This window comes from Nicotiana tomentosiformis, chromosome 12, assembly GCF_000390325.3.
Source record: "Nicotiana tomentosiformis chromosome 12, ASM39032v3, whole genome shotgun sequence".
In the NCBI taxonomy this organism is placed as follows: domain Eukaryota; kingdom Viridiplantae; phylum Streptophyta; class Magnoliopsida; order Solanales; family Solanaceae; genus Nicotiana; species Nicotiana tomentosiformis.
Window position 1 is genome coordinate 20,939,816 of NC_090823.1, and position 12,984 is coordinate 20,952,799.

General features: G+C 40.1%; 1 protein-coding gene across 1 annotated transcript; it reads right to left on the reverse strand.

Moving 5' to 3' along the window:
- Positions 1-493: 493 nt before the first annotated feature.
- LOC138902333 (uncharacterized) lies at positions 494-10,943 on the reverse strand. The gene is made up of 3 exons (XM_070190186.1): positions 10,753-10,943; positions 1,667-1,969; positions 494-1,145 (listed from the first exon to the last, which is right to left on the reverse strand). Exons 1-3 carry the CDS (start codon positions 10,941-10,943, stop codon positions 494-496), a joined length of 1,146 nt encoding a protein of 381 aa, XP_070046287.1.
- Between the last annotated feature and the right edge of the window lie 2,041 nt (positions 10,944-12,984).

The window sequence follows — 12,984 nt, forward strand, 5'->3', positions numbered from 1 at the left end:
GCGCGCTCAAACGTGATCCTGGGGGCTTGTGGCGCGAGGTATGTCTCTTGGTCCATCAGGCCTTATCCTTTGCGATGCCAGATGTAACACGAGCTGCAGCTCGCCCAAACCCATGTGAGGCGAGCTATTTCGCCAGCTACACCTTGCCTAAACCCTCGCGAGGCTAGCTCCCCAGCCAGGTTTCCTTCAGGCGACGATTAATGTCCTGCTCGACTTGCCCAAAATCACCTGCAACTTGTTAGTACCTAAAAATGAAAAGAAAATTCTAACTACACTAAAATTCAACTACGAATTGGGTTGCCTCCCAACGAGCACCTTAGTTAACATCACGGCACGACGAATACAACATTACAATGGGTTGTCTCCCATGAAGCGCCTGATTTAACGTCATGGCACGATGCAGGTAATTGTACTTAAGGCTCGCTCAACCTTGGTGGCTCGAGCAGATGAGTCACCGACACTACTTTCGCATCATCCATGCCCAAATAATGTTTTAACATGTGCCCATTGACTCTAAACATGCGAGAGTCATTTTTGCAGCAATCTCTACGGCACCAGTGGGGTGAATCTCTACCACACGAAATGGTCCAGACCATCTTGACTTTAATTTGCTCGAAAATAACCTCAATCTTGAATTGTATAGCAATACCATATCTCCGGGTTTAAAACTCCGCTCAAGAATATTTTTATCATGCATCATCTTCATTTTATCCTTGTATAGTCTTGTGCTCTCAAAAGCGTGGTAGCGAAACTCATCAAGCTCGTGCAACTCTGTGACTCTACTTGTACCCGCAGCTTCTATATCGAGATTCAGCTGCCTCAATTCCCATAAAGCTCTATGCTCTAACTCTACTGGTAAGTGACACGCCTTCCCAAACACCAATTTATATGGCGACATGTCAATCAGAGTTTTGAAAGAGGTACGATAGGCCAAGAGTGTATCATCTAATTTTGTCGCCCAATCTATTCTTGTAGCATTCACAGTCTTTGTCAAAACTCTCTTTATCTCTCTGTTCGAAACCTCTACTTGCCCACTCGTTTGTGGATAATATGGGGTGGCAACCTTGTGGCATACATCATACTTTTCTAACAACTTTGCGAAGGCTCGATTACAGAAGTGAGTGCCTCCGTCACTGATTATTGCCCTTGGAGTGCCAAATCAGGTGAACATATTCTTTCTCAAAAAACCAATTACCCCCTTTGCATCATTTGTGGGGAGCGCTGCAGCCTCCACCCATTTTGACACGTAATCCACAGCTACGAGTATGTACTTGTTGCCCTATGAGATGATGAAAGGCCCCATGAAATCGATTCCACATACATCAAACACTTCTACCTCCTGAATTGGGTTCATAGGCATCTCATGTCGGCGGGAAATATTCTCGGTTTGTTGGCATTCGTCACAACCCTTCATCCATAAGTGTGCATCTTTGAACAATGTCGGCCAGTAGAAGCCCGACTCCAGCACTTTCGTAGCTATCTTTACTCCCCCAAAATGGCCACCACATGGTGACGTGTGACAAGCCTGCAAAATAAAAAATTGGTCTATCTCGGGGATACATCTTCGGATCATGTTATCAACACATTAGGTTATCAATACATCTCGGGCAGCAATAGCACCCATCGAATCAGGTGCGGCTTTGACTCCTTCTTATCAATTAGGTACCTGAGAGAATCATGGTTAGTATAAACAATTACCTTTGAACCTATCAGGTATGACCTAAATTTGTCAAATATGAACACCACTGCTAGCATCTCCTTCTCGTTCACTGTGTAATTTAGTTGGGCACCACTCAAAGTTCTACTTGCGTAATATATTAGATGCATCACTTTGTCTTTGCGCTGCCAAAGCACTGGTCCCAGAGCATAGTCGTTTGCGTCACACATCAGGTCAAATAGTTGCTCCCAGTCAGGGGCAACTATGATAGGTGTTGTCACCATCCTCTTCTTCAATTCCTTAAAAGCTACCCTGCAGTCATCAAAAAACACAAAAGGGTGATCGTTTTCAAGCAATTTATATAAGGGGTTAGCAATTTTGTAAAAATCTTTTATAAACTGTCTATAGAACCCGACGTGGCAAAGGAAACTTCTTATTGCTTTGACGGAAGTGGGTGGTGGAAGCTTTTCGATCAAATCAACATTTGCATGATCTACCTCAATGCCCTGACTCGACACTTAGGTGCCCTAAGACTATACCTTCCTGTACCATGAAATGGCACAATTCTCAATTGAGTACCAGATTAGTCTCGACACATCTTTTCAGCACTCTTTTCAAATTCCTTAAGCAATCATCGAATGAGTCTCCCACTACCGAGAAATCATCCATAAAGACCTCCATAATGTCCTCTACCATATCAGTGAAGATGGCCATCATGCACCTTTGAAATGTGGCAGGTGCATTGCATAGGCCGAACGACATCCTCCGGAAGGCGTAGACGCCATATGGACAGGTGAATGATGTTTTCTCTCTATCCTCCGGGGCAATGGAGATTTGATTATACCCCTAGTATCCATCCAGAAAGCAAAAGTGGGACTTCCCAGCCAATCTATCTAGCATTTGATCAATGAACGGCAAGGGAAAGTGGTCTTTTCGGGTGGCCTTGTTCAATCTTCTATAGTCCATACAAATTCGCCATCCCGTGACTGTTCTTGTTGATATCAACTCATTGTTATCATTTTGAACTGCAATCATCCCACCTTTCTTAGGCACACATTGGACTAGGCTGATCTAGTTACTGTCGGAGATGGGGAAAATGATCCCCGCATCTAACCACTTTATCACCTCCTTTTTACAACTTCCTTCATGTTGGGGTTCGACCTTCTTTGATGTTCTATGGAAGGTTTGTGGCCATCTTCCAGTAGAATCTTATGCATACAGAAGGGCGGGTTGATGATTCCAGTTGCTATGGTTCCAAATTACGATACAAATCTAATGCTTCAATCAAAATAGAAATTGGAGCTCATTTGCTTAATGTGGTACCATTTATTTTTGAAGAAACGACGTCGAAACATCAAAAACGAGTGCAACACAACCCAAACCTATCTGAAACTCACCTGAGCCCCTCGGGACCCCATCCTAACATACCCAAAAGTCCCATAACATAACACGGACTTACTCGAGGCCTCAAATCACGCATAACAACAACGAAACGATGAATCGTACCTCAAATCAAACTTGATGAACTTTGAACTTTCAACTTCCAGAATTCGCACCGAAACATATCAAATCAACTCGGAATGAACTCAAATTTCGTACACAAGTACGAAATGACATAACAAAGCTATTCTAATTCTTGGAACCACAATCCGAATCCGATATCCTCAAAGTCAACTCTCGGTCAAACTTATGAACTTTCCAAACCTTCAAATTTTAAACTTTCACCAATTAGCGCTGAAACCTTCTAGAAATATCCAAATGCAAATTCGGGCATACGCCCAAGTCCAAAATCACCATACAGACCTAACGAAACCATCAACACTCCAATCCGGGATCAAATTCACAAAATTCAAACTTGGTCAACTCTTCCAACTTAAAGCTTCAACAATGAAATTCATTCTTCCAAATCACTTTGGAATAATCTGATAACCAAAACCGACGATCCACACAAGTCATAATACATCATATAGAACTACTCATTCCCTCAAACTACCGAGCGAAGTGCAAATGCGCAAAACAACCGGTAGGGTCGTTACAGCCAAGTTCTCAAAGAACTCAGGCACAAAACCTGTACCTGCGCACATTAGAGTCTGAAGTTGCTACTGCTTGTTCCCGCTACTTGCTGGGCATGCTTCTTTTTAGGCCCAAACCAGAGTCCATTCTCTTCCTTTACTGCTTTATTAAATCTTTTTGTCCTCATTTCCCTCATGTATATAACACTTATCATATTTGATTAAATATTATTTTATATCTTTAAATCATGTGGTTAATCTAGGCAAGCCCTAAAAATATAGGATTAAAAGAAGCATTAGACTTAGTACTAGATAATCTTAACTCATTAATCATTTACACTATTTTGTTATTACTAACAATATTTTATGAAGTCTTTTGGAACCAAAACAGTTTAGCAAAGGACGACACTCTTCTCTTTCAAATCAGAAACGGAATTCGAATTAGTCTTTTAATCGAGCTTTTATACAAAACAAAATCAATCTTTGTTGTTTTCCTACAGAAAGGGGCTTTTAACAATTTACTCAAAGCAAAAATATGAGATTTGAAAACTATGGTATATCTAAGACCCAATCATTTACAATACCCTTACTTTATTAGAGTTATACATAGACAAACCATTTAAATACAAAGTGTTTTACAACTTAGCCCATCTCATATGTTTTATAAACACAAACACTAAATACAATACTTCAAAACTCATTCAATCATATATATATATACAAACATTCTCTTCAAGGCTTTTATAAACCTATATCCTTTTAAAATCTACATATCCTCTTTTCAAGCATTAAGTTCTAAATTAGATATATAGTATGCCATACCTTTAACACTAGTTAGGCAGAGTATAGACAACTAATTCTTTAAACCTAGTCTAAGTCCTATGGAGCTATCGTAGGTAGATTTTAAGGGGTTCCTAACATATTTCCCTTAGAAGAACAAGAACCCTTGCCCAAAATCTCACCGGTTAGTAGACTAATAGAAAAAATGATTTTAGTAATTAAATAGGTACTCTAATATACCTTCAAATATTAGGTGGCGACTCTCTTTATCATCAACAGGGAAACTACTAATTTAATGTTGTGTTGACTCGTGCAAAATAGAGTGCAACAACATGGTGACTCTGCTGGGGATTTCATACTTTGGTTCTGACCTTAGCAGATTTAGACTAGACCTGAAATTATTTGTACACTGCTTTAACTGTGTTTAATTTGCAATTGTATGTTTACTTGCCTTGCTCGTTATGTACTTATCTCCTTATTTTAAACTGTTATTACTAACATCACTATTTGTTACCATTTTATATCTACACTGTCATCATACTCTTACTTATCGAGTTGTGGCCGTACAATATCATACACAATGACACGCGGAGGTTTTCTTACACCCCTCCGAACCTTCTTTCAAAATTCTTTAGTCCAATTCAAAATTAGGAAATACTCTACTCTAGCAAACTGTGATGACACAGTCGGTTATTTTGTGTAATTGCACCTTGTTATCCCTTTTTATGCTTCACACGTGTGTTTATGACTTTATGACTTGCGGGGTTGATTCGAACTCTTTGATTCTTGACTTAGAAGTTTAAATTAAAAAATAATAACCAAACTTTGACTTTTGTAAATACGATCCCAGAACTGTATTTTGATCTCTTTGATAGCTTCGTATCGTGATTTCTCACTTGGGCGTATGCCAAAGTTGATTTCGTAAGTCCGTAGGTTGATTTGTATTGATTTACTGAAATTTGGCATTTGAAGTTGAAAATTTTGACCGTAGGTTGACTTTTACCTATTAAGCTGGGAATTTGATTTTGGGACTTGAAATAGATTTGTTATGGTATTTGGAACTTGTCTACAAAATTTGGTGTCGATGGAGTTGATTGATAGGATTCAAATGTTTAGTTGTAATTTTAGAAATTCTTGAGCTTTACTTTGAAATTCATGCGTTTTAGTATTCGATTCATAGTTTTAGATGTTATTTTTGTATTTTGATTGCGCGAGCAAGTTTGTATGATATTTTGTAGACCTGTGTGAATGTTTGGTTTGGAGCCCCGGGGCCTCGGATGAGTTTCAGACATGTTTCAGAATGATTTTGAACTGAAATTCGACTGTTGGTGTTGCTGGTTCACAGCTATCGCAATTACGAGCACCAACATCACAATTGCGAAGGCGACAGTGGGAGCACAGATGTTGCAATTGTGACTTCCCTTACGCATTTGCGAAGGCAGGCGGATTTTGGACATGTTCACCATTGCGAACTATTGTTCGCTTTTGCGGTTAGGTCGAGCTTTGCAATTGCGAAGCCTCTATCGCAATTGCAATGATTTCTGAGGCTGCCAGGGTTTGCAAATGCGATCCCCGGTTTACAATTATGTGGGTTCGCAAATGCGAACCATGTGTCATAAATGCGACATCTGCAGCTGGTAGAAAAGAGCTGGGAGACGGGATTTTTGAAAACATTCTCTCACTTTTGAACCCTAGACTCTGTAGGAGGCGATTTGGAGAGGGGTTTTTCACCTATAAACTTTGGATAAGTGATTCTAATTTATTTCTAATCATATTCCATCAATATATCTTAGATTGTTACATCAAAATCATGTGAATCAAAGTGAAAATTTGTGAAACTTTATCAAGTTTTTGAAAAATAAGAATTTGACTTTTGATAGTCGATTTCGACTCAGATTTTGAAACTAATCACATATATGAACTTGTGGGGTCATGGGTAGATGAAATCTACCATTGGACCCGAGTTTTGACTGGGCAAGCCCCGTATTGACTTTTGTTGACTTTTTGGAAAAAGTAAAAAGATGTTAGCTTTATCTATTGTAATCGATTTCCCTTGTATTGTTTGATGATATTAAGTCGATTTTGGTTAGATTTGAGGCGTGTGGAGGCAAATTTTAGGGGAAAAGCTATTTTTGAGTGTTGAATTGACCTAGTTGAGGTAAGTATCTTGCCTAACTTTGTCTGGGGGAACTACCCCTTAGGATTGGTATTGATTGATCCATTTTGTGCTATGTGAAAGTCGTGTACGCAAGATGATGAGCGGGTACACAGGTTGTAGGTAGTATTTGACCGGTTTAGGCTACTTAGACTCTTTCCATGCTTTAATTCAAATGTTATATCATGTTCTAAATTCTCATAGTCAATCTATTCTTATTTGTGTTAGTCTATCCTTACATGCCTTAATTGACTTGTTTAACACTTGTTCTACATCCTACTTAATAAATTGCTCACATGTTTTAGTTGAATTTGTTGCCCCTATTATTGTTGCATGTTATCTCTTTCATTGTTGATTGTCATTAATTAAAGTTATTGCTCGTGTTATCTCTTTCATTATTGATTATCATTACTTGAAGTTATTGTCCGTGTGTAAGGACCCGTAAAACTTTAAACCAAAAACTCGGGGTTTCGTGGTGCCAAGATAGATCCCTACGTTATATAAGTAGAAATTTGTCAAGGCGAGCTTGCGAGCCGCGGTTCGGACTTTTTAGATTGAACAGTACCCTACGGACTGAGAGGAAAATGTTTCACAGAAGAACGTATTTCTGCGGCCCATTATGTGGCCGCGTAATCACTCTGCGGACCGCATAATGGCACAGAGTGAAGCAGTAAGTTTGGCCAACTTGAGGTTAGTTTTGCGGTCGATTATGTGACCGCATAATTGATATGCGGACCGCATATCGGTCGTATAATCCCTCTTGAGTTTTTGCGGAGGGAGTTCTGCGGTGCATTATGCGACCGCAGAACGAGTATGCGGACCGCATACTGGTCACATTCCTGGGCCGTAAGTTCATGCCCCTGAGGGCCATTTCTGCGGTCACTTTGCGGATCGCATAACCATTATGCGGTCGCATATGCGACCGCAGACCTGTGTCGGGGCACCATTTTTCTTAATTTAAAACCCGACCCCCATTTCGTTAAAACACCCCCTTTAGTCTATTTTGAGCTCATTTGCTGATACTATAGAGTGAGAGAGGGAGCCTTAGAGTGAGAAAGTAATCCTCATCACTTATTATTCAATTCTTGCTTGAAACTTTGAAGATTATCAAGGAAAGCAATCTAGGCCTCCATCCTAGAGGTAAGAATCTATACCCTAGCCCTAAATGTTTGAAACTTATACTGAAAATGAGTAATTAATAAGATGGTCCATGGGTATGAGGGTTGTTTATCTTGCATGCGTGTGTGGTAAAAGAGTGTGGAAAAGTGAACTAGAACTATGAACATTTTCTTAATTTTGGGTTCAATTTGTATATTGCAAAAGTAGATTGAGGTTTCTAAGGGTTCCGGATAATTATAGAGTCTAAATAAGCGCAATTGAGGTATGTATGACTAACTCTTTTCTTCCTAAAATTGAATTCCTGGTGTCCAAATAATTGGTGTAAGTTCCGACTAGATCTTACTAGAATTGTTTGCCTTAGTATGTCGAGTTGAAAGATTCATGTTCCCTAATTGTTTTAGATGTTTACCATGTCATCATGCTATTTGAGAACGTAACTATGGTTTTCCAAGTTCCTTCCTTTATGTGTGCAATGCCTTATATGATGGTCTTATCAACATGAATGATGACGTTATTTGAACGAATAAAAAGGGAAAGACTTGAATTGTAAAATGTGCCCAAGTGCCAAGAACTATTTAATAAATGAGGTTGTTTGTGCCATGTAATGAAAGATGGGAAAGAGATGTGAATAGAGTGAATAATTGAAAGAGGTTATGTCTCAAGTGAGATGGCTTAGCCGATCGGGCCAAGATCGGACGCCATGCCGTACACATAGTGGCATTTGTGTTGGAACTATTGATTTACATTGTGGATATGGATATGTCTCACTTGGGATGGCTTAGTCGGTCGGGCCGAGACCGGACTCTGTGTAAAAACATGGTGGCATTATGAGTTGTGGCTTTGGCACTAAAGATTATTAACCTAAAAGATGAAAAGATTGAATTGGAAATTATGTGTTCCTTACTTGGTGTTTCTTTGTATTTCTATGAAGTACTTATTGATTGTTGTGACTGCCTTCTCTTTGTTTCACTGTTCATTCTACTGAGATTGGTGTTTGCCTTACATACTAGAACTATTCGATAGTACTAACATCCCTTTTGCCGGGGGCGCTACATCTTTGAATGGATGTAGGTGGTTCCATCGCAGATAGCACTAATCGCAGAGAGTGGTGTTCTCCCTCACACTCATCACAACAGCCTTGGTGAGCCTCATTCCTTCCTGAGTCATGTAGTCCTTCTTTGTATAAGTTTTCATATTTTGAGGTATAGCCAGGGTCTTGTTGCTGGCATTGTCATATTGCTCTTTTGTACCCTTAGAGGCTCCGTAGACGTTTATGTGGGTCATGTATGTATGTTGGGGTGTCGTTGGATCGAGTTGTATTTGGGAAACTTAACTATGACATAATGTTTATAATGAAAAATAAACAAGCAACGTTTATATATTTATATAACTGATCTCTCCCCTGTTTTACAAATGGTGATGTGTTCCCTTTTTGAATCATGAATGAGTAGGGTAGGAAAGGTTTACTAGGCTTGCTCGATCGGGTTCACTCGGTTAAGCGCCGGTCGCGCTCCCCGAGGTTGGGGTGTGACACCGTGTTATCTCTTTCCTTATTGATTTTCATTATTTGAAGTCATTATTATATGTTATCTCTTCCATTGTGAGTTATTCTTATTTAATATAGTGGTTATACATTATCCCATTGTTGAATTATTGGTGTTGAAGTTATGAAAGTCATTATCACGTTCAGGCAAAATTGTCATTATTGAAACATCTTCCTTGTAGAACATTTTACATTCATTGTTGTTGTTGATATTTTTGTACATGTTGTGGTGGAGCCATGGGCTATTGTTGTGGAAACATTGATATTGTTGATTGTTGGCAAGTTGTGATATATGAGCACTTGTGATGTGAGTTGTTATTGTGATGTGATATTGACGCACATGCGATGGTATAAGGCTTGTGGTTAATATGCATGCGGTGGTATAATGTAGGACTTATGTTCGTGTTTCGTGTAGGAGAACTACGTGAAGCCACGCGGAGTCATAAGGTGGGCTAAATTACATGTAGCTATTTTGGGAAAAATATTTTCAAAACCTATTTCAAAAGTAAGGTACACACGGCGGTATAAGGAAAGATTGTGATTGAGATTGTGAATTGTGAATATGAGGCGGTACCTCGGTTCTGATTCTTAATATATATACACGAGGCGGTACCTCGGTGGTGATGCTTATTGTACACAAGGCGGTACCTCGTTGTGATTCTTGTTGTTTTGTTCCTCCTTATTTTTGTTAGTTATTATCCGTATATGATCATTATGGTTCTCTTTAACTGCTTTCTTTATGTCATTTCCATGCTGACTATTCTGATATTAGTTCATGTTGTTAATTGTTTCTTAGCAATTATTTCTCCGCTTTCCATTACTTATCCTTATTACATTTTCATACTGTTTATTTATACCCTAGTAGGTGTCTTGACCTGGCCTCATCACTACTCTACTGAAGTTAGGCTTGATACTTACTTTGTACCGTCTTAGTGTACACATACTACGCTTCTGTACATCCTTTTGTACAGATCCAGGTAGGTCTACTCGTGTCGGTCATTAGTAATGATCTGTTAGCTGCTTTACGAATACTTCAAGGTATGCATGCCCGGCGTCCGCAGGCCTCAGAGTCACCTTCCTTAACTTTTACTACTGTTGTATTTTTCATTAAGACAGTAATGTAGTAGGCACTCTAGTATGACTCTCTAGAACTTATGACTCGGTTCCACCGGTCTTAGGGAGTGTATTGTTGTTGATTCTATCCACGAAAGTTTACATTAGTTATTCAGCCTTGCTTTACATCAGTTTACATCAATTATTCAGCCTTACTTATGACTCGGTTCCACCGGTCTTAGGGAGTGTATTTAGTATTTTGTTGTTGCTTTAGTTTACATCAGTTATTCAGACCCCTTTCTCTACCTCCTCCCAAAAAATGGAAATCAACCAAAACATCCCTGAGATCAATATGGTGATGCGAGCACCACACAAGCTAAAGCATAGGTGGAAGAATATCCGTATATAGCATAGAGATGAAATTAGGGTACACCTAGGAGCACTGACTACCTTGCTAAACATCCAAGCTGGCAATGTGCTTACTCGTCTATTGATAGTGTTTTGGGATCCGGCCAAAGTAGTGTTCAACTTTGATGATTGTGAATTGGTGCCGACGTTAGAAAATGTTGCCAGTTTCATGGAGCTGCCATTTACAGGGATGAAATCGATAATACTAGTCACCATGACCGGCTACAGGTTTCTTGATGCTTTGGGTCTAGAAAACAGTTGGGGTTTGAGAAACATCAAAGATGGATGGGTAAACCTAGACCAATTGTTGAACAGGTTCGGACATCGTAAAAGCTATAAATTGTACTTGGGAGAATTTCAGTATGATCAGGCAATGTGGGAAAGTATTCAACCCATAACCTTCTCTTTGGCGCTGCTAGGACTGGTGGTTTTCCCGCAAAGAAGAGGACAGATCAATATCAACTTGCTGCATGTGGTTTTGGCAAGATTTCGGGGCAACCTCCAAGCCACTTTGGTACCCATGGTGTTAACAGAGATTCTCAGAGCTTTGTCCGCGTGTTCCTGGGGGTATTATTTCTTCAAGGGTTGTAACCTACAACTTCAAATCTGGGTCACAGAGCACTTCTTTCAGCGAGAGGCCATAGTTGACTACTTTGTGGGCGTCAGCAACATGATTCAAAGTCACAACGAGAGAATGAGGCATTAGGTCTCCCCACACAGACAGCAAAAGTGGAGAGAGATACTAACCAACTTAAGCGGAGAATGGGTCAATTGGAAGTTGTCATGGCTAGGTGGAAGAGCAATCCTAAGGACTCCTCAAAAGTATTTTATCTAGCTGATAGGACTTCAGGGCGTCCAGCCATACTTACCTTTACCAGTTCTCAGGCAGTTCTACTTTATTCAGGATATACCTCTCTGGATGAGGACGACATTGTATGAGGACGAATACAATGGGAAGATCCCGATACCAAGGATAAGGAGGCTTCAGGGGGAGTGGAATGATCTAGTCACGATTCCAATAGGTCAATATTCGTGGTGCACTCTAGAATATTATGTTTGGATTAATGAAGAAGACGAGCTAGCCCATCCAAGTAGGGAAGGAATAGCCTGGCTGGAGGATGCAGTGGCGGCTTTGCAAATCTATCATGAGATTTTGTACACTACCTCGTGACTATCTCCATGCACCACCAAGTGGTCCCGGGGTTAATTGATCACATACTGCCACCCCGCTGAGGATGCATGATAACTGAGTAGTTGAGTGCATCCAGATTGAGTCTGAGACAGAACCGGAAGAAGACCCACCTACTATAACCTGTACAGTTTCATCAATTTAACGGTACAAAACAATAATGTTATCAAGGATAAGGCACAGAAGGCACTATCTCTATGTGTGTGTATAATTTTTCAAGTACTCTGCTCAGTTAATAATACAACATATAAGGGTAGTATGCAAACAAATTAGGTAAATAACAGCGGAAATTGCAAGTAAAGATGAAATGCAAATCCAAACAAACACTGGCCAGATTTTCCTCAACCTTTCCATATCCGTACCAAACCACTGATCAATTATCCTCAATATTCACATGTACACCATCAAGAGAGAAACATGAGAGGGTGACCCTAGGGGGATGGATCCATATCCACATGCAAGCATAACCAATTCAATGTGCTACCAGCCCAGCGTGGTCACAGTATTAATATCATAATCGTCGGGTGCAGTCACATGCATAACAATACAATCTTCTCGGCATGGTCACAGGCATAACAATACAATCCACCCGGCGTGGTCACATGTATAATAATACAATCCATCTGGTGTGGTCATACGCATAACAATACGATCCGCCCGACGTGTTCACAGGCACCCAGTCCAAGTCATATCATACATAAGCAAATATACAAGAATACATGTATATTATACTGAGAAGCTTTTCATATGAGGTGATTTCAACGGCCACATTGGAGCGACGTCGGGGGGTATGATGATGTGCATGGTGGATTTGGTTTTGGAGGTGGAAACGGAGGAGGAACGTCTCTGCTAGACTTTTATAGAACATTTGATTTGGTGATAGCAAACCCGAGTTTCCAGAAGAAAAGAGAGCACTTGGTCACCTTCCGGAGTTCGGTGGTCGAGACTTAGATTGATTATTTACTCTGCAGGAAGTCTGATATAGGTCTTAGCACGGATTTCAAGTTCATCTCGAGTGAGAACCTCTCGACCCTTTATCGGTTCCTGGTCATGGACCTTGATATTCAC